This window comes from Amia ocellicauda, chromosome 11 (genome assembly GCF_036373705.1).
Source record: "Amia ocellicauda isolate fAmiCal2 chromosome 11, fAmiCal2.hap1, whole genome shotgun sequence".
Classification (NCBI taxonomy): Eukaryota; Metazoa; Chordata; class Actinopteri; order Amiiformes; family Amiidae; genus Amia; species Amia ocellicauda.
The window spans coordinates 5891133-5910979 of record NC_089860.1 but is presented as its reverse complement, the minus strand read 5'-3'; the positions used below and the strand labels follow the sequence as shown (position 1 = coordinate 5910979).

The 19847-nt window shown below is 38.4% G+C and overlaps 1 protein-coding gene across 4 annotated transcripts in view; it reads left to right on the top strand.

Moving 5' to 3' along the window:
- Positions 1-19847, top strand: part of sgcd (sarcoglycan, delta (dystrophin-associated glycoprotein)) — a 154085-nt gene that overhangs the window by 73648 nt on the left and 60590 nt on the right. For all 4 annotated transcript variants that reach the window (XR_010820922.1, XM_066716460.1, XM_066716458.1 and 1 more), the window contains one exon: positions 1021-1140. Coding sequence is in view for 3 of the 4 variants with exons in the window: in XM_066716460.1 (XP_066572557.1) it covers positions 1021-1140 (120 nt within the window). In the remaining variant the exon portion in view is untranslated. The remainder of the gene's footprint in view (positions 1-1020; positions 1141-19847) is intronic.

Genomic DNA, 19847 nt, shown 5'->3' with positions numbered 1-19847 from the left:
TCACTCATGACAGCTTGATTGAATTTTAATACCTTTTAAAGCCATGGGCAGTATGAATTGAATTTTCTGGTCTTTTTCTGTCTGTTTGTAAAGAAGCTTTTCCTTTACACATTGGCATAATCGGTTTGGGCATGGAACCAGGCAAAAATATAGCTGAATCTAATGAAAGCTGCAGAGGAAAAAAACTGAAGAGAATAAAAAGGCATTCTCATTTGATTATTTGGTTTTGTCATTCTTGTGATAAGAATTCTTGTGATGGCTTCTGAGGTGAATAGGATTAGAGGAGCTGGTGGAATTGATTTTGTGGTGGAAGAAAAAGTAATTTTATGAATAGAATATGACTATTTAAAACAAATACAGCAAAATAAAATTAAGACATACACAAACCTACAGCATGTGCTAGAAGTCTACATGTGCCTCAAATGAAGAAAATCCTGCCTGAGTGCCAATGAATGTGATTACAGTTGAATTGAACACTTGCTATTAAAATAGCATCAAGGAACTTTTCTTTATCATTTGATATATTCCCAGTCTCTATTACATTAAGGCTGACAGCTGCACAGAATGAAACACTTTTTTGCAACCTAAGCCAAACATTCAGTGAATCCTGCACTTCTGTGACATTTTAGTTATTCGTCTTGATTATTGGGTAAGGAGATTAAGTGAGTCAGTGAGTAGCAGATATGTGTGCTCTTGAACAGGCTGAACTGGAGACAGGGAATGCTAAAATCAATCCTGCTTGTGGTGTTCAGAAGCTTTTTCCAAGAGAATGGCTTTTGCTCATATAGTTAAGACAGCTATCTGACATGGAACAAATTTAGAAATATGTAGCTTTTTCTCCAAGCTCTCTCTCTCTCTCTCTCTCTCTCTCTCTCTCTCTCTCTCTCTCTCTCTCTCTCTCTCTCTCTCTCTCCTTGTAGTTTACAAGGTAGGACAAGCATGACATTCTATTGATAGTTATAACATTGTTGTTAGAGTTTTTAGTTTTTTTCAATACTTCATATCATTTTTTTGTTTCAGGATCGAATGGAGTGGAAGCACGCAGCAAGCTATTGGAAATAAAGTCCAACACTGGGAAGTTACTATTTTCTGCGGACGACCAAGAAGTTGTGGTAGGAGCAGAGAGACTGCGAGTTCTAGGTGAGTCAGCTGGGAGCATTTTTTATTTTCAATGCTGCAATTTCAGAAGCAAGTGGGGCTCAGAACAGAGACTTTAAAGTGTTCTTGTGTGACTGTACAGTTGCAGAACAGACACTGGGATTTTGATTAGAAAGATCCTCTCAAATGCGACCCATGTACTGCAAGGCATGTCTCCGGCAATTTAGAGACAACTTTGCAAGGTGTGCATGATTATAAAATGTTAGGCTTTGATGCTTTCATGTCAACTATCACTTGCTGTTTCCACACTCCCAAAGTCTTGTAAAATCTGCAACTGAAGATGGAATTCAAACACGGGTTTTCATTGAGTCCAGTGAGAGAAATGATACATGACTTACACATCTCCAATAAAGGCAGAGCGAAATGTACTTGGAATCATAAAGGTCACAGCTGGTCATTTTCCAATGCATTCATCTCAGTAGGGCTACAGATTCTCACATCACTGGTGCTATATTAACAGACCTCCAATGCTGTCTCCTTCTGAATGTTTGTAGTGATGTATGAGGTCCATCTTGAGGATTCTTAATCAATTCTGTTTCTATTGCACCCCTCTGTATAGTACATCCCAGTGGTCTGCACATCGATAGTGAAGTAATGTCTCTAACAGCAATATGTTGTGCAGAAACTGGTATAGGATGCAATGTAGTCTGATTTCATTTTGGAGGCTTCTTAAAAGGGTAGAGTATAGAATAGTGGTAGCCATCTCTGGTCCTGAGTGTCCACTTGGTCTTTTATTGGTTTGTTTCACTCAGGTTCTTGATAACTTATTCAAGCCATTTATTTGCTAAATTATACCAACTGAGGATTGTTTCCTGGTTATAAGCATAGGTCCATTTAAAGAGACCCACACATCCCTGCAGAACTACAGCTCTCCAGGACCAGGGCCACCCACAACTGCTCTAAACTAGAGTCCCATTTTAGAGATTGTTCATAGTACTGCCAGCAAATCTCCTTTGAATGAGCAGAGACATATGCTTTGGAGTATTGGGAGTAACAGTCCCCACAAAGTAGGGCACAGCCTCTCTTGGCATCTAAACAAAATAACTGAAATCACTGTGGCACCACAGGAACAGAAACAATGTTCTATAGGTACTGTGACTTTCAGACATTATTTGTTACAAGTAATTCACTGGTGCATGTGTGGACATGTTCATGGTAACTCTGCCTCTCAGTGGAAACAGTAGTCGCTAAAATAAGCCAACTAGCATATTCTGTCACACACCACCTACAGTGACAGCACAAACAAACACATATACAAGATGACTCTTTCAGAAAACAACGTTTAAAAAGCAACATAAGTTACTAATCTTTTAATTCTTTTAAGCAAAATGACAGCATACAAAACAGTAATTCAGTAGATTATAGTGCAAAAACACAGCAGCTATAGAGCAAAAGATGTAGGAATACAGCATGCTTGAACAGTGAGTATGTTGAGCAAAAACATTTACAAAACGTGATATGAACGACCAGTGTACATATTTTATTGTTAGGTGATAGGTATAACAGTATGTTATTCCATATTTAGTTTAGTCATTATTTGTAAGACTATTTATCAACAGGTAATGCAGACACAAGTATGTTTTTTATCTGTACATACATAGACAGCGAGCGAGCGAGACAGAGATGGAGAGAGAGAGAGAGAGAGCTTGGAAGTGACCATTGACTATTGACTTGGATGAAGGCCTCCCCAAGATGTTTCCACATGCTTTCATCTACAGCTTCTCTTTTCCATCTTTTAGGTTGTCGTCTTTTAGGTCTTTTTTCATCTCTTGGTATCCATTCAATAGCTTCTTTTGTCTGTCTTTGATCTGATGTTCTTTGCAATGTGTCCGGCCCATTGCCATTTTAACATTTTCACTCTTTCAGTAATGTCACGAATTTTGTTTTGATCTCGGATCCATTAATTTATGTTTCTATCTCTTCTTGTTATTCCAAGCATACATCTTTCCATGCTTCTTTGAGTTGTTTGCAGTTTCTGTATCATTTTTGCATTAAGTGGCCAGGTTTCACACACATAAGTGAGCACTGGTAGTATGCACTGATCAAATACTTTTCTCTAGGTAAATGGGTAGATTTATATTCAACAGCATGCTGTTTCTTCCAAGTACACTCCATCCCATTTGTACTCTTCTTTGGATTTCTTAAATCATATCTCAGTCTGTGCTGATTTGTTGTCTAAGGTAGACATAACTTTTCATAGATTTAACAAAGCTTATTCAGGTTAATTTTAAGTCATTTTAAGATTTCTTGCTGAGAGTCCTTGAAATGTAGCCTATGTATTTAGATAGATATACCGTGGCTCTCAAAAGTATTGTGGACCTTTTCAGCAATTTTAAACTCTTTCCACATATTCTCAATTGGATTGAGGTCCGGGCTTTGACTGGGCCACTCCAGGACATTGACCTTTTTGTTTTTAAGCCAATCCAGTGTGGCTTTGGCTGTATGTTTGGGGTCATTGTCCTGCTGGAAGACGAATCTTCTCCCAAGTCCCAGGTCTCTTGCAGATTTCAGCAGGTTTTTTTCCAGGATTACTCTTTGCTTTGCAGCATCCCCATAGCATGATGCTGCCACCACCATGCTTCACGGTAGGGATGTTGTTCTCATGATGATGTGCGGTGTTAGGATTGCACCAAACGTAGTGCTTAGCGTTAAGGCCAATTTTTTTTATTTTGGTCTCATCAGACCATAGAATCTTCATACACTTGGTCTCAGAGTCTCCCACATGCCTTCTGGCAACTCTAGCCAAGATTTGATGTGAGTTATTTTCAACAATGGCTTTCGTTTTGCCACTCTCCCATAAAGGCCACTTTTGTGAAGCACCCGGGCTATTGTTACAGTATGCACAGTGTCTCCCAGTTCAGTTGTGGAAGACTGTAACTCCTTTAGAGTTGCCATAGGCCTCTTGGCCTCCATGACTAGTACCCTTTTCACCCGGACACTCAGTTTTTGAGGATGGCCTGATCTTAATATCATGTCTTAATAATGGACTTTACTGTGCTCAGGGGTATATTCAATGCCATGGAAATGTTCTTATATCCTACCCCTGATTGGTGCTTTAGAATAACCTTATTCCGGATTTGCATTTAATGTTCCTTCATCTTCATGATGTAGTTTTTGTTAGGAATTGTACTAACCAACTGTGGGACCTCCCAGAGACAGGTGTATTTAACTTGAAATCATGTGACACACCTTAATTGCACCTTAATTGGAGGTGGACTCCATTCAATTAATTATGTCACTTCTAAAGACAATTGGTTTCACCACAGCTCAATCAGGTGTGTCATAGCAAAAGGGGTTATTAATTATGCATTCACTTATTTTCTGTTTAGTATTTGTAATTAATTTAGAACAATTTCCAGATCATATTTTTGACTTTGACATTATGTGTTGATCAGTGGCAAAAAATCCTGAATAAATCCATTCTGTTTTCATGTTGTAACAATGAAATGTGGAAAAATCCAAGGGGGGTGAATACCTTTGAGAGTCACTGTAGATATAGCACACACACACACACAGTGAGGGAAAAAAGTATTTGATCCCCTGCTGATTTTGTACATTTGCCCACTGACAAAGAAATTATCAATCTATAATTTTAATGGTAGGTGTATTTTAACAGTGAGAGACAGAATAACCAAAAAAAACAATCCAGAAAAACGCATTTCAAAAAAGTTGTAAATTGATTTGCATGTTAATGAGGGAAATAAGTATTTGACCCTTTCGACTTAGTAGTTGGTGGCAAAACCCTTGTTGGCAATCACAGAGGTCAGACGTTTCTTGTAGTTGGCCACCAGGTTTGCACACATCTCAGGAGGTATTTTGTCCCACTCCTCTTTGCAGATCCTCTCCAAGTCATTAAGGTTTCGAGGCTGACGTTTGGCAACTCGAACCTTCAGCTCCCTCCACAGATTTTCTATGAGATTAAGGTCTGGAGACTGGCTAGGCCACTCCAGGATCTTAATGTGCTTCTTCTTGAGCCACTCCTTTGTTGCCTTGGCTGTGTGTTTTGGGTCATTGTCATGCTTGGAATACCCATCCACGACCCATTTTCAATGCCCTGGCTGAGGGAAGGAGGTTCTCACCCAAGATTTGACGGTACATGGCCCTGTCCATTGTCCCTTTGATTCGGTGCAGTTGTCCTGTCCCCTTAGCAGAAAAACACCCCCAAAGCATAATGTTTCCACCTCCATGTTTGACAGTGGGGATGGTGTTCTTGGGGTCATTCCTCCTCCTCCAAACACAGCGAGTTGAGTTGATGCCAAAGAGCTCGATTTTGGTCTCATCTGACCACAACACTTTCACCCAGTTCTCCTCTGAATCATTCAGTTGTTCATTGGCAAACTTCAGACGGGCCTGTACATGTGCTTTCTTGAGCAGGGGGACCTTGCGGGCGCTGCAGGATTTCAGTCCTTCCTTTCTTCCATTTGCGAATAATCACACCAACTGTTGTCACCTTCTCACCAAGCTGCTTGGCGATGGTCTTGTAGCCCATTCCAGCCTTGTTGTAAGCGTGGAGCCTTGTGCCGTAATACTGAAGGGGCAATCTGGAGCACAATTCTCAGAAAGTCTAAGATTGTTTGATGCCCGGAAGACTAAAAATGAGCAGTACACAGGAACAAAACAAGAAATAGGACAAAGTAAATCAAAAGAAACACAAAACAAAATACACACTCTCAATAAACAGAGAGCGGAATCACAAACAAACAAGTTTTTGGTTGTGTTGTGTTGTGTTGTGTTGTGTTGTGTTGTGTTCACTTCTCTTTTCAAGCCTCTGAGGTAAATTACGATACTGTGCGCGTGCGCACTCCTTTAAACATTACCTTTTACTGCGGGAGTTGCAAAGTCATAAAATCAATACCCTGAAAGAGTTTTATACTATCACGCAACCATCAGTTAACAAGATTAAAATATGCCCCATCTCACACAGTGTGCACCCTGCATGCGATGGCTTATATTTCTTCATGTAAACTGGGTAAGTCTTTTCTTTTGCGTTATAAACAAACATTGCATTTTCATTTTACGCCAAAACAAAAACAGCTCAACTTCACAACAGTGATAGCGATATGTGGCTACAAGTTTGTGTATATGTTGCATTAGTCCTTAGTGGACTAATCTGTCTAAAGTGAAGGAGGGGTGGCATTTAATGGCAAGACAACACTGCCGTCAGACGATTTCAACTCCTTCACACTTGTGTAGGTCTACAATCTTGTCCCTGACATCCTTGGACAGCTCTTTGGTCTTGGCCATGGTGGAGAGTTTGGAATCTGATTGATTGATTGCTTCTGTAGACAGGTGTCTTTTATACAGGTAACGAGCTGATTGATTGATTGCTTCTGTAGACAGGTGTCTTATATACAGGTAACGAGCTGAGATTAGGAGCACTCTCTTTAAGAGAGTGTTCCTAATCTCAGCTCGTTACCTGTATAAAAGACACCTGGGAGCCAGAAATCTTGCTGATTGATAGGGGATCAAATACTTATTTCACTCATTAACATGCAAATCAATTTATAACTTTTTTGAAATGCGTTTGCGTTTGAAATGGATTTTTTGTTGTTATTCTGTCTCTCACTGTTAAAATACACCTACCATTAAAAATATAGACTGATAATTTCTTTGTCAGTGGGCAAATGTACAAAATCAGCAGGGGATCAAATACTTTTTTCCCTCACTGTATATATAAATATAAATGTAACTATTCTTAATCTTGATAATAGTGATTGAGATAAAAAAATATAAAAGTAGTTTATATTAATGTATTTGTAGCATTTTGATATATACCTTATTATAATGTGTGACCTAATTATCTCTTCATCAAACCACTGCAATCTTAATGAGTTACATAATAAGTTAATGTTATTTACAGTATTACGGTCTTTTAATACAGTATCTCTTGCAGTGGTATTCTGAGGAATTATATTTACTTTTCTGATCATGTTTTGGTTTTGTTAATGTTACGCAGAAATTCTTACAGTAAGTTTCAACTAGGGTTTAATGTTTTACTTCAGTTGCTTTTTGTATGTGCTGGAGATTGTCCATTGTTTTCCAAATGTCTTGCAGGGTCTGTGATTACTTTGAAATAAATATGACAACTCATAGTAACAGGCCTTATAGGGTCCCAAACAGAGTTGTCGCACATCCAAGGGACTAGCTGGCTGTTTTTCATCACCTTGATCACTTGGAAACAGAAATTACTCTGTTGCAGTTTTGTCCAGCAGAGGAAAATGAAGTACTTGTCTGAGGTTTCTATTGTCCAATGTATTCTGGCTTCAAGGCTTTTGTGTGATTTTCAGATATATAATTGAAAAATCTCTGAAGAACTGGCCTAGAAAATTGTGGTTTAAAGCGACATGAATATTAATGTTTTTAACGATAACCTTGATGCCAGGGAAATATCCAGAAAGCAAGTGACGTCTCTAATCTCATCTAAACTGATCCTTGATCTGTATGAATCAGCAACTAATTTCAAACCATTATCAATCTCTTTTCTTTTTCTAAGTCCCTTTGGCAAACTTTGACTGAAATAACCACTTGTTACAACCGAGGTATGCAGCAAAGCATTTGTGAAGCCACAACACGTACAACCTTGAGGCGGATGGGCTACAACAGCAGAAGACCCCACCTGGTACCACTCATCTCCACTACAAATAGGAAAAAGAGGCTACAATTTGCACAAGACTGGAAAAATGTTGCCTGGTCTGATGAGTCTCGATTTCTGTTGAGACATTCAGATGGTAGAGTCAGAATTTGGCGTAAACAGAATGAGAACATGGATCCATCATGCCTTGTTACCACTGTGCAGGCTGGAGTTTTTCTGGATTTTTTTATTGTTATTCTGTCTCTCACTGTTAAAATACACCTACCACTAAAATTATAGACTGATAATTTCTTTGTCAGTGGGCAAACATACAAAATCAGCAGGGGATCAAATACTTTTTTCCCTCACTGTATGTATGTATGTATGTATGTATGTATGTATGTATGTATGTAAATTTTAAAAAAGAGTTAGAAGGAAACATCATAATAGACAGGGAAGTTGAAATAATAAATATTTTCAGGCATGACATGGAAGAGGGAAGTCAGTGAAATCATCTTGAGGAGGTCTTCATCCAGCAGTGGATCGATATAGGCTGCTGATGATGAGGATGATATATATCATTATATATCACTTATGGGAACTTTATGCATCTAGCTTTGCAATTGAGTTAATGAAAAGGCTATGCAATAGAAAACCTCATTAGGACCAAATTACTCAACAGTATAAGTTTTAAGTAGCAAAACATTATAAGCCTAATTAAACATGCTGATACTGGGGGAGGAATTCCTGAGCTGTGCAAAAGCTCATTCATCAAAAACAATGTAAGATGCTGGTAAGTGTCTTTTTAAATGAATGCTTAGCAGGACAAGTAGTATGTAATGAACTTATTTCAAACCAATTTCAAACCAGAGAATATCACTGCAGAGAGTCGACTTTAGCTTACACTAAACAAACATAAACATCAACACAATATATATATCTTCATCGTGGGTCTACAGAATGAGGAATGAACCATTCAATACTGAATTTGTAATGAAAATGTTCCAAGTGTTGCCAGATTGTGTATGCACTGCAGGTATCAGTGCTAAAATAACTTACCAGGGTACAAAGGCTTTCTGTTTTTAACTAGACAGTGCAGCAGACTGTTGGTTTTACCGAGTTCAGAGTATTCTGCAAGGATATTACTTCATATTACATAATACATAAATTAGAATACAAATTAAATCTACGGTGAGTGCATTACTTTACGTGGTTCAACGTACAGATAAACTGCAAAGAAGTATACTTTCTATCTAGGCGGAGTATCTGGATGTGACAACAGTGAATTCTCAAATCAAGAACTGCTGTAGTATTGCACTTTGTATTGCTCTTAAGTTTAGAACTACTTTAGGCACTACTCTCATGAAAGATCTAAGAAGGAAACATTTTTTAAGACATAAAAGAGTTTTCAGAACAACGAACAAAAGCAACAGAATAAATGAACAAGTGAATTAAACAAATAACTCATGGACAAATATGTTAAAAAAACATAACGAACAGACACATTGCCGGAAAAAAACATAATATAAAATTACATTCAATATCAACATATTTTCTCAAATAATAGACAGCATTTCCTTTGTATGGATGTTGCGGTTACTGTAGCAATAATCAGTTATTTCCACTGGACACTCAGAGCCGCGGAGGCTGCGAATTAACCCACTGAGCAGCGCCTGCGCAAATCTGTGCCAGACGGGCTTTCTTTACACTGTGCCATAGCCGTGAAGTTGTCTAAAACTAGAGGACCTGCGAAATCATTTTCAGGTTGTTTTCTTGCAGATATTTTCTTGATTTAATACAGCGAAAATGTGACCACTCCTAGGCTGGGATTATATCAAAACTTTGACCCACCCGCTAATAGAAAACAACAGAAATGTACTCAGTTGTGGCATCACTTTTAGTAAGATGCCACTTTCTTATAATCAGAAATATAACCATAATGATGTACAGGTTTCTAGTTTGCTATTAGCAGGTGTGTCAAAGTTTTGATTTTATCCGGTGTTCTGACAAACTGCGCTTCCCTATCAGGATGGGCTGCCCGGTATCTGAAAACAATGGGCTACCTGTTGAAATGAGCTGCCCCGACTTAAAATATTAAGCAGCTCATACTGTTACACATAAAGGACCTGTCTGAATGGGCTACCAGCTGTTTTTCAGCACTTACTGTATTTTAACACTTCGAATCCGAGGCAGCTCATCCTGTCGGACAGAAGGGACCTGTCAGAATAGGCTTCCCTCTGTTTTTCAACACTATTACTGTATTAGAAGCTTTCAAACCCTATGTAGCTCATCATATCATCTATGCGTAAATAGCAAATTGGTCACTATGAAATAACACGGTCAAAATCATTTTAAATGTACATAATTATTACCAACAGATTTATGGGCGTGTTCACTCCGCACGCGTACTTTCGCTAGGCAAATTCGCTTTTGTCAGAACACCGGCCCTTCTCTATTGCTGTGCATTATTAAATACAACTTTATCCAGCCGCTAATAGCAAACGTCAAATTTGCACATAATGGGGTTTACATTAAAAAAGAGAAAAAAGCAATATCTAACTAAACATTTTTCCACGGCTGAGTACAGTTGTGTAGTTTTGTAGTAGCGTCTGTGTGAAAGCTTTATTTTATTCTCTCGCGTCGTGCAAGAAAGGAGCTGCGAGAAGTACATTTTGTTGCGCAAATCGGGTCAGATTTAAAGGTAGGGTATGCAATCTTTTCCAGAAACATTTTTTGTTATACTGGTTGAAAGTCTCTTCACATCCCGATAGCAATCAGTAAATTAAGTGGTCTAAATGTAAAAAAAAATAGATATATATCTTCTGTGGAAGGGACAGGAATAAAAAATCATCGACCAATCATTGCATTCGGTCCGAATGTAATGATAGGATGTCCTTCCTGTCTGTCAATTTATATTTGCATACCGCCGCGCAACTTGTTCGCGCAGACAATCACACGTCATCAGCGCGGGAACCTTGACGCTGTGCAGAGCGAGCGCGAGAATTGAAGGCGAGCCGCAGCTACTATTTTAAAAAAACATAATAACCATAAATAAGATGTTTACGCTTGTTATTATTGTAATGTCTAACCTATGAATGAGACATGCGGTAATCTGAAACTGTTGCGATCGATTCCACCCACACCTCTCTCCTCCTGGCGCTGAGACTCTGCTTTGTGTGTGCGCATGTGTGATAGAGGGGGCGTGGCTTTGGAGACGCCTCTGAAGCGAGGGCGGGCTCTATGCTTTCAAAACAAGCTTGCTTTAATACGACGGAAGTTTAGCAGCGCGATTTCCATTAGCAGACATGCCGCTAATGCCTCTTGAGTGACAACATTAATCCTGCCCAAAGTGTAGTTTAACGAAGTCTGGTTTCACAGACCCAAATTACAACTAGTCATGGACTACTCAATGTTATTTTAGGTATCATAGACTAATGCTACTCAAGGTCCATTTGTCTTTTATCTCTTGAACTTTTAAAAAGCTGTAAACATGCATTTATCCACCAAATCTCTTGTTACATTTCTAATTATTTCACTCAAATTGAACAACGTGGAAGGGTTTTTAAATTAAGACGTTAGGATTAATTAAATTAGTCTAATTTCCCAACTGAATTAATAGACTCAAATTGTGTTGCATAGTAGTAGAAATGTATTCGCCTTTTTCAGGAAACGCATATCTTTAGTTCACATACACTATTACATATTAATTCTTGATGGATAAATACATTCAGACAGTTTACCTTAAATGACCGAAAGAGAATATGACAGCCCTTGTCAAGAGTAGCCTATGCACCAGTTCTAGGAATCCCTTTTTTACAGAGGGAATTATTAATGCATGGAATACATTGTCAAGATACCAGATGCAGGTTAATACAGTGGGACCTTTTGAAATTCAGCTAGACACTGTGATGGAATGACATGGTCTATGGGATAGTGGAGAGATCTGATGGCTTCAGTGACCTACTGTCATTGTCAGATTTTCTTATGTGCTTTCCTTGTTGCCACGTGGTACATCTAGTAAAAACACATATGTTACGAAACCAATAACTTTTATGGTCCAAAAAAAACAAAAGGTCCTAATCTCCTGTCAAATCAAGTCCAACATTATTGTAAAGGTCATTACAGTGTATATAAGCTATTTGTCATAATTGATTCCTGGAAGAAAGGGGCTTGAGTGTCTTGCCTTGTTTTGTTTTGTTTGCTTTGCTCATCTACCAAATGCTGAATTTAAAGATCCAGATGTTTTGTTTTTTTTTTCATAAAAAAATCAACTCCTATGAATCAGAAAATATCAGAAAATGAAGTGTTGTTCCTGTGCGTCTTGCGATTGACATTCATTTCATGTTACCTATCGTGTTTTAGGTGAATGATATAGTATTACTACAGACAAAGGGCAGGATTCAAGTAAAAATGTTCACAAGGTGCGAATGTGAGAAGTTGCAGAAGAGTCGCATCTTGCAGCACAGCTTCTTGCTGAATTAAATCTAAAATATCAGGACCTGCGAATGGGGAGGAGACATGTTTTGCTGGCATGGCTTCTGAGATGGGCGGACAGCGCAAAAGGCAACATGTTTGTTATTGAAGAGCAGCGCCTATCGCATTGGATTGTGGACACTATTACCATGGCCTATGAGTCCACTGGGACCACAGTGCCTGGATACCTGGTGGCCCACACGACTCGAAGCATTGCCACATCGTGGGCCCTTTTTCAAAGCGCCCTCTTGGCAGACATCTGTGCGGCTGCAGCTTGGGCTTTGCCGCTCACATTTGTCTGGTTCTGCAGGTTGGATGTGACAGGCCCGGCCCCTTCCAATGGGAACATGGTATTGACTTCAGTTGAGCCCCAGTAGCATATGGGCTCTGGTTCCTGATTTATTTTCGCATCTGTCCCTGTTAGCGCATCCTGGAAGGAGTTGTGTTGCAGTGGTGAATGTGTCTGGCCTGTACCCCGCTATGTGTATATACTATGTGTAAACAGCAGGACTGTGGCTCCGTCTTAGCTGGCTAGTATACTGGAGCATCACTGCTGCTGTTTCCAGCTGATGGCACTCGAGTTGTTCTTGCTGCCTCGATGTGTAGTTCCTTGATCAGCAGGTCTGTGGCCCACTCTGATTTTGTGAGCAAGAGACCACTGCTGCTGTCCTCAGTGGTAAGCACTTGAGTGGGCTCTAGTGCTCTGGTGTGTACATAGTTAATTTGTCAACACAGTAGAGCTAATTTTGCCCTGAATTAGCTGGTGTAATCAGCAGGTGTCAACTGCTCCTGTGTTCCGCGTGTGGCACATGAACTGGTTCCTGCGCTCCGTGGTTTATATAGTTCATTCGTACGACGTTTTAAGTTATCAGCACAGTGGAGCTCTCTGCTCTGTACTGTTCAGTTGAGTTGGATGCTCCTGTGCTGCGCGGAGGCAGCATGAATGTTCAGCTCAGCTATTCAGATTGACTAGCCGGCTGTGTATTATGTTGAACTTTCATTGGGTCTGAGGCACCGTACCTGCTGGATTAGGGGACCACTGCCATGTTAATGCGCAGTGGGCACACAGGTTGCTTGATTGCCCCGCAAGATATATTATGCCAATAGATTATGGCCTTGCTCCTAGCTGCACTAGTTGAGCAGCCGGCATTGGTATTGTAAGGAGAGGGTGTAAGAGTTGACCTCTGTAGCCCCGCTTTGTATATGCTGATTCTAGGTAAAAGTGTGACTGTGGTCCTCGATCCTGGGCAGCCCAGGTGTGGCTCTATGGGGCCCCTGGGATTATCAGCTCGCTGCCTCCTCCCTTGCTACAGTTTTGTTATACAGTAACCCCTCCCCCTTGGGCAATGCTTGTGACTTGAAAGATAATGATATAATGATAGGTTGCAAATGCAACCCCGGTTATCTGAAAAAGGAAGCACTGCCCAAGGGTTGCAAGGTCGCGCAGGAGTCCTAGCTCGCGGCAAAAGAGGACGAACCTGCGCAGATGTCACCTTTTATACAAACAGCAAGTGGAAGGGACCTGTGATGTGCACAGGGGCCAATGGCAGCTTTGACAGAGTGATGTTTCGATCGGGTTCCTACGGAAAGTGCACAGAAACCCCTCCCCCTTAGGCAGTGCTTCCTTTTTCAGATAACTGGGGTTGCATTCACAATCTATCCTTTTAATAATAATTGCCTAAAAAAAATAGATAGTATCAAAATAACTCATCACCATTCCCTGCAGAATCCTGAGATACATATTCATATCAACAGGATGTACCAATTATTTCTGAAATTGTAAAGGTGTAAGGCGAGAACTGTATGCATTTAGCATTTTAATCAGGCTGTTAAATTAAATATCTTTAGGTATATATTCAAGAGAATTGTGTTTGCATTTCAATGGGAGTTCAATGATGAATATATCCAGCCCTAAGGTTAACCTTTCGAATCTTTAATTATTTTGGTAATATTTCAGATCTAGGCATATTATAAATCCACTATGTCTTCATTACTGACTCGATAAATAAAATAACATGCTTGCTATTTCTGTTTTTTTCTTATACACAAATCTGTAAAGAACACATTTTTTTTTTTGATTCCCACAATTTGTATTTTAGAATTTGCATTCATTTGTTGTCTTTTGTTTCTCTCCCCTCAGCTTGTCATTTCTAGGTGATGCTGATTAATCTAACTGTTAAATATTTTCCTAAGCTAGTCCTGTGCAGAGCTTCTTCAGTCATTTTACACAATCGCTGCCAACCTCTAGCCCATAGACAGACAAGTATACTTAATTTAGGGCTTGTTCGGTGAGTTGTGAATATCTGTATGTCAAACTGGTATTTGCTCAGTAGTGCTGACATATAACATATTTATTTTGTCACAAAATTCCAGTCATTCAAGAATGTAAGACAAGATATAAAACTGCGTCATAAAGCCAAATAACCTAGTTCAGTTTAAAGAGAAATTAAATTTCCACTTCTACAGTGTTGCTTCAAGCTTTGAAAATCCGCACAGGTGAATATTGAAAGCAGGCGGGTAATGTCTGCGAGTCTTATTTCCTTTTATCTGACTTCATTGATTTAAAAAAGAAGAAACAAATCTGTCTTCTTGGGAAATAACGAAATGTCTAATTATTATTTTTATTCAGGTTTTGAAGCCAGTATCCATACATATAATTGTATACATATAATGCATATCATTCTGCATGAATGCACACCATGTTATTTGATTGCACTACCTTAATAAGCACTAGTTTCTACAGCAGAAACAGGATGATTGATATATATTGATATATATATATTTTGGTCACCTTCTTGCAAGATACAAAATACAACTGAACCCTTTGTAACCTTACCCTTGAATATAAACCCCTTATAATGCCAATCGCACATACTACCCATTTTAATTGATATGAATCTATTCATCCAATACAAATAAATTAATACATTAAGTCTATTTAATTACACTGTTCTGTCATTGGCTGTTTTGATTTTGTATATCGGGAGCATACACTTATACTTTAAGAGTAGTGAACCATTTGCTCCACACCACTATTAGATTAAGGGAAATGTGTGAAACTTTGTAAGGAAGCGTGTTGAATTGTTCAAAACTGTAGCTGTCTGTATTATTTTGCAAATGTTACAAAGGATGATTAAGCCTGAACCCCTACTGTTTAATATCTTGTTTTTCAGGTGACTTTTAACACCTTCAACATGTAATTAAAATTGTGCACCTTATATTAGCATTTTTAATTCATGCAGATTCAACAGTTAATGTAAGACTTGAGACACTTCCTTCCTTTGACACAATAGTCCTCCTTGGTACAGGAAAGAAAAAAGCTTGTTGCATTGCCAAAGGGGCTTTGATTCACAGACAAAGCAGGGAACCTAATTAGATGACAACTAAAGAAGAAAACTCCCACACACACACACATATATATGTTTTTTCCTTCTCTTCAGGTGTTTTTTTTCTTCATATATATATCAGACGAGGGCTGAGAAAATGGATTGGAGAATGAATAAATCAAACGATTCTAGAAAGATATGTCCCTCGTAGAGAGAAAAGACAGTGAAAGAAGGTGCTGAATGCGGAGAGAGAAATGAATTAAAATCCCAAACATTTAGTCCTGCCCAAATTAAATTAAATGTCACAGATTCAATTAAAAACTAAAACAATAATGGCTTGGAATTCATTTAGAAAGAAAGAAAGAAAAAAAACTGCTTGGTGTCTTTAGGGCTCTAATTGAAAGTTTATTGGCTAGGGTAGGCAATAATATCTGAATAACTGTTGGAATGTGCTAATTGCTCATTTTAACACATGAATCCATTCACAATTACGAACGAAAGACATACACAAAATAATAAAATTACTTGATGATCCCCCCCTTACAATATTTATAATTAAAGCTACTTAATTAGCCCCAATTATATCCCATTGACACACTGCAGAAGAAGTTAATTTAAACTGAATGCCACAGTTAATAATCACAACAGGGTTCAATTTACTATCAGGAGGAAAGGGAGGGCAGAAAAAAAGCAGTGTAATAAGGGTTTAATGTGTTCATCTGAATGAGATTCTTCAGCTAGAGATTAACTAGAGTACATGTTGTATGCTTTTATATCAGTGGCATTATCTATTTGTGTTGTGTTTGGTTCTGATAATATACTTTATATATATATATATATATATATATATATATATGAGAGAGAGAGAGAGAGAGAGAGAGAGAGATGAAGCATTACATCTCAGTGCTAATTATAAAAGGACCAGATTACTTATGACTCTTCACACCTTACTCCTAAATGCCACTTGTTAAAGGTGTCCTGCTTTTAGTCTTTAAAGCACTCCCTCTTAATTTCAACTGGTTTCCCCCCAGTTCTTTATTTCATTGATGATGTTGAAGTAGGCCTTTAAGTTGGTCATAACTTTCAGGATATTTAAATCTCCTGGTAGACTCTGTTCAAAACTCAGTAGATTGTCATCTTTAATGTGACAAAGTATGATATTCCTATATGGCCAGGAGTTTATCTGGTCTCTTGTCTTTGATCTGATCCAAGTGAAAACTGATCCCACCCTAAAAATGTTGACTACTTAAAGAAATAAACATAATATGACTTCAATCCAAGTGTTAATACTACCTGTCTACTGAAGACATTAATAACCCCAAACCCGAGTACAGTGCTGAAATGTTTACTATCCCCTGAGGATAAGATGTCTGTGAACTGCACAGAACCCAAACAATTACATTTCCTATGGGGTTACACTATGTGTACATCCTGCTGTGACAGCAAACCATGCTGTTTATAAAAATAGTCACAGACAAGTTTTTGAAATGAAAATACGTTACATTTACACCAGTCAACTCGAATTCTCAAAGTAACCTCAAGTTAAAGCATCCCTTTTTTCTATAAGTGACTTGTCTATTTAAACTGGAGCTTTTGTGCACTGTCAATTTACCTCAGGAGAATAAGAGCACAGTCCCCCTAGGGGTTAGCTAGTTTAAGCCAGCCTCCTTTTTGAACCTGTTTCAAAGAGTGTGCACTCAGAGCATTGACCTTCAGTCAGTCTGCATTTTTTAGATGTGTTTCTCCCCCTTGACACATAAGACATGCTGGTTTTATCTTCCTTTTTAAACCACTGGTTAAAGACTTACACAATTGTGTCTTCACTTACAGGAGACTTGTGTTGCCTGGTTAGTCGCGCTAGTAAAATTGGGCCCTAAGCTAGAGTTGTAAGGATAAAAGTCAGAGACAATGTTGTTGCTATATCACAATTGTGCAGTTGGGGAGGATTTCAGACTGCATATTGTATATAAAGTAAATAAGAGCCGACGATGTCGAAAAAGACAGGAAGTTTGTCAAGTAAGACCGCCACTGCCCTCTTACTTCACTCATGTTCTGACCAGTGTTCATTTAGTCATCAGTTTTTTATTTAGTTTTAGTCCTAGTCAGGTCCACTAAAATGTCTATGAGATATAGTCACTGTCATGGCTTCACTATGATTTCCCTCCCAGTTCACTGCCAGATGTCCCCCTTGCTCCGGTTCTGTCAAATTCTCTCCTTCAATCACTCAATTATTGAATTATCCTGCCTAAGTAATTTATCAATGACCTCACCTGTCTCTCATCTCCCAGCTAATCTGTTCCTGCATTTATACCCCCACTGCTCCCTTGCAAAGTTTTGTTCTGCCTTCTGTGTCATTTTCTACCTGTGTTCCCGACCTTTGCAGTCTCCTTTGACACCTGATTCTTGGATTCTCTGTACCCGTTTGCCTGATCTCTTGCCCTCCCACCTGTTTCCTTGACTCTGAATACTGCATTGCCCTAATTACTCCTGTTTGCTGGTTCCTGACCTTTTTTCTGAAACATCCCCTGCGCTCTGCACCTGGGTCCAGCTTCCCATTCATTCCCAGACGTTAGTCACATTTTAGTCATTCACTTTTCTTTATTTTTAGTCTACTAAACATTTACTAAAATATTAGTCAACTAAATTTACATTAGTTTTAATCAGATTTTAGTAATGCTATTTCGTCATATTAATATAAAGACTGCATACATTTAATTCAGTTTTTGTCTGTGGAATATTAAATAAATTACGTTAATTTACCTTTTTTAACTTTATAATTACGATAGTTCTAATTCATTAGCATTTAAATAAACTTGTAAACATTCTTATGTTCTTAACTATTACTCTAAGAATATATAAGAATCATATGCTTACATTAAAAATATTAATTTTACCTCCAAAGCCATCACGTGTGTCTAAGAAATAAACACAAAAATCTTACAAATTGTATTTGATTTATTTCACTCATCAGATGTCGCTTCAAATGCATTGCATTTTTTCCAGTCATATTGTATCCACATTCAGTTTATTGTCCTGCAGTTAATATCTTGCCAGATGTTTTCTTAGTATTCTCATTTTATTTTAAGTACTACCAGACAGCAGATTTCTGAAAGTACTGAATTAATGGTTACTCACAATTTAGAAACTAACCAATTGTATCGACCAAGGGCAGTAATGTTCAGACTGTACAATGCACTAGTTAGACCTCATCTAGAATACTGTGTACAGTTCTAGGCACCACACTTCAAGAAAGATATCACTGCTCTAGAGGCAAGGCATCGACCACATCAAACCAGAGGAGCTTTTCCAGATCAGCAGGGACACATGCACCCGGGGACACAAATGGAAATTGGGCTTCAAGACATTCAAGACAGAAAACCGGAGACACTTCTTCACACAGAAAGTTGTCACAATCTGGAACAAACTCCCCAGCAATGTGGTTGAAGCTGAAAATTTGGGAACATTTAAAATCAGACTGGATAGGATCCTTGGATCACTTAGTTATTAATGGACACGAAACGAGCACAATGGGTCAAATGGCCTCCTCTCGTTTGTAAACTGTCTTATGTTCTTATGCTAGGTAGCCTAGATACTTTAGTCACAGTCGTCGTAATTTTCGATGATTTTAGTTAGATTTTCATCTGCTTAAATAAAATGAAAAACAGTATGTTGACTAACATTTTTGTCATCAAAATTAACACTGGTTCTGATTAGGCTTTATAGCCCAACTATGCTTAACTGGTTTTCACTTGAGTTTCTTCAGACATTATAGGTACAGTAATCACTAGTACTGGGAAGGTCTGTGGGTTGCTGAGGATTAAAACGTTTTCTGAAACAGCCTAATATATGCCTGGTTCTCAATCCTGTTACATTTTAGTTTCTCCCTCAGAATTCTTACTTCTGCCACGTTTTTTTTCCTATTATGATTCTTTTTTGTTCCTTTTTAACATTGTCTCTCTTTCTTTATAACAACAATTATTCAGTTGAAAAATCTACCTTGGTTGACACCTTAAGTGGTAGTCTGCAGTATTCTGACTGTCTAGTTTTAAATTACGTATCATACATTTTATTTTTAAACACCCATGCCTTCTATTTATGCTAGGCTAGTGTTGGTTGTGTCAGTTTTGCTAATATTTGATATTTTAATTTAAAATGTTTAATTAAAAAATGTATTGAATAAAATAGTGGTATTTTAAGAGACTGAAAAATCGTGCTCTCTTTAAGAAGTGTGCTATAGTTTGGCGGCAGGGAGACGTGTTGTTTTCGTTTGAAGGAAGAGGGGGGTATCCAATCAAAAAGAAGGAAGAAAAGTGAGGTGA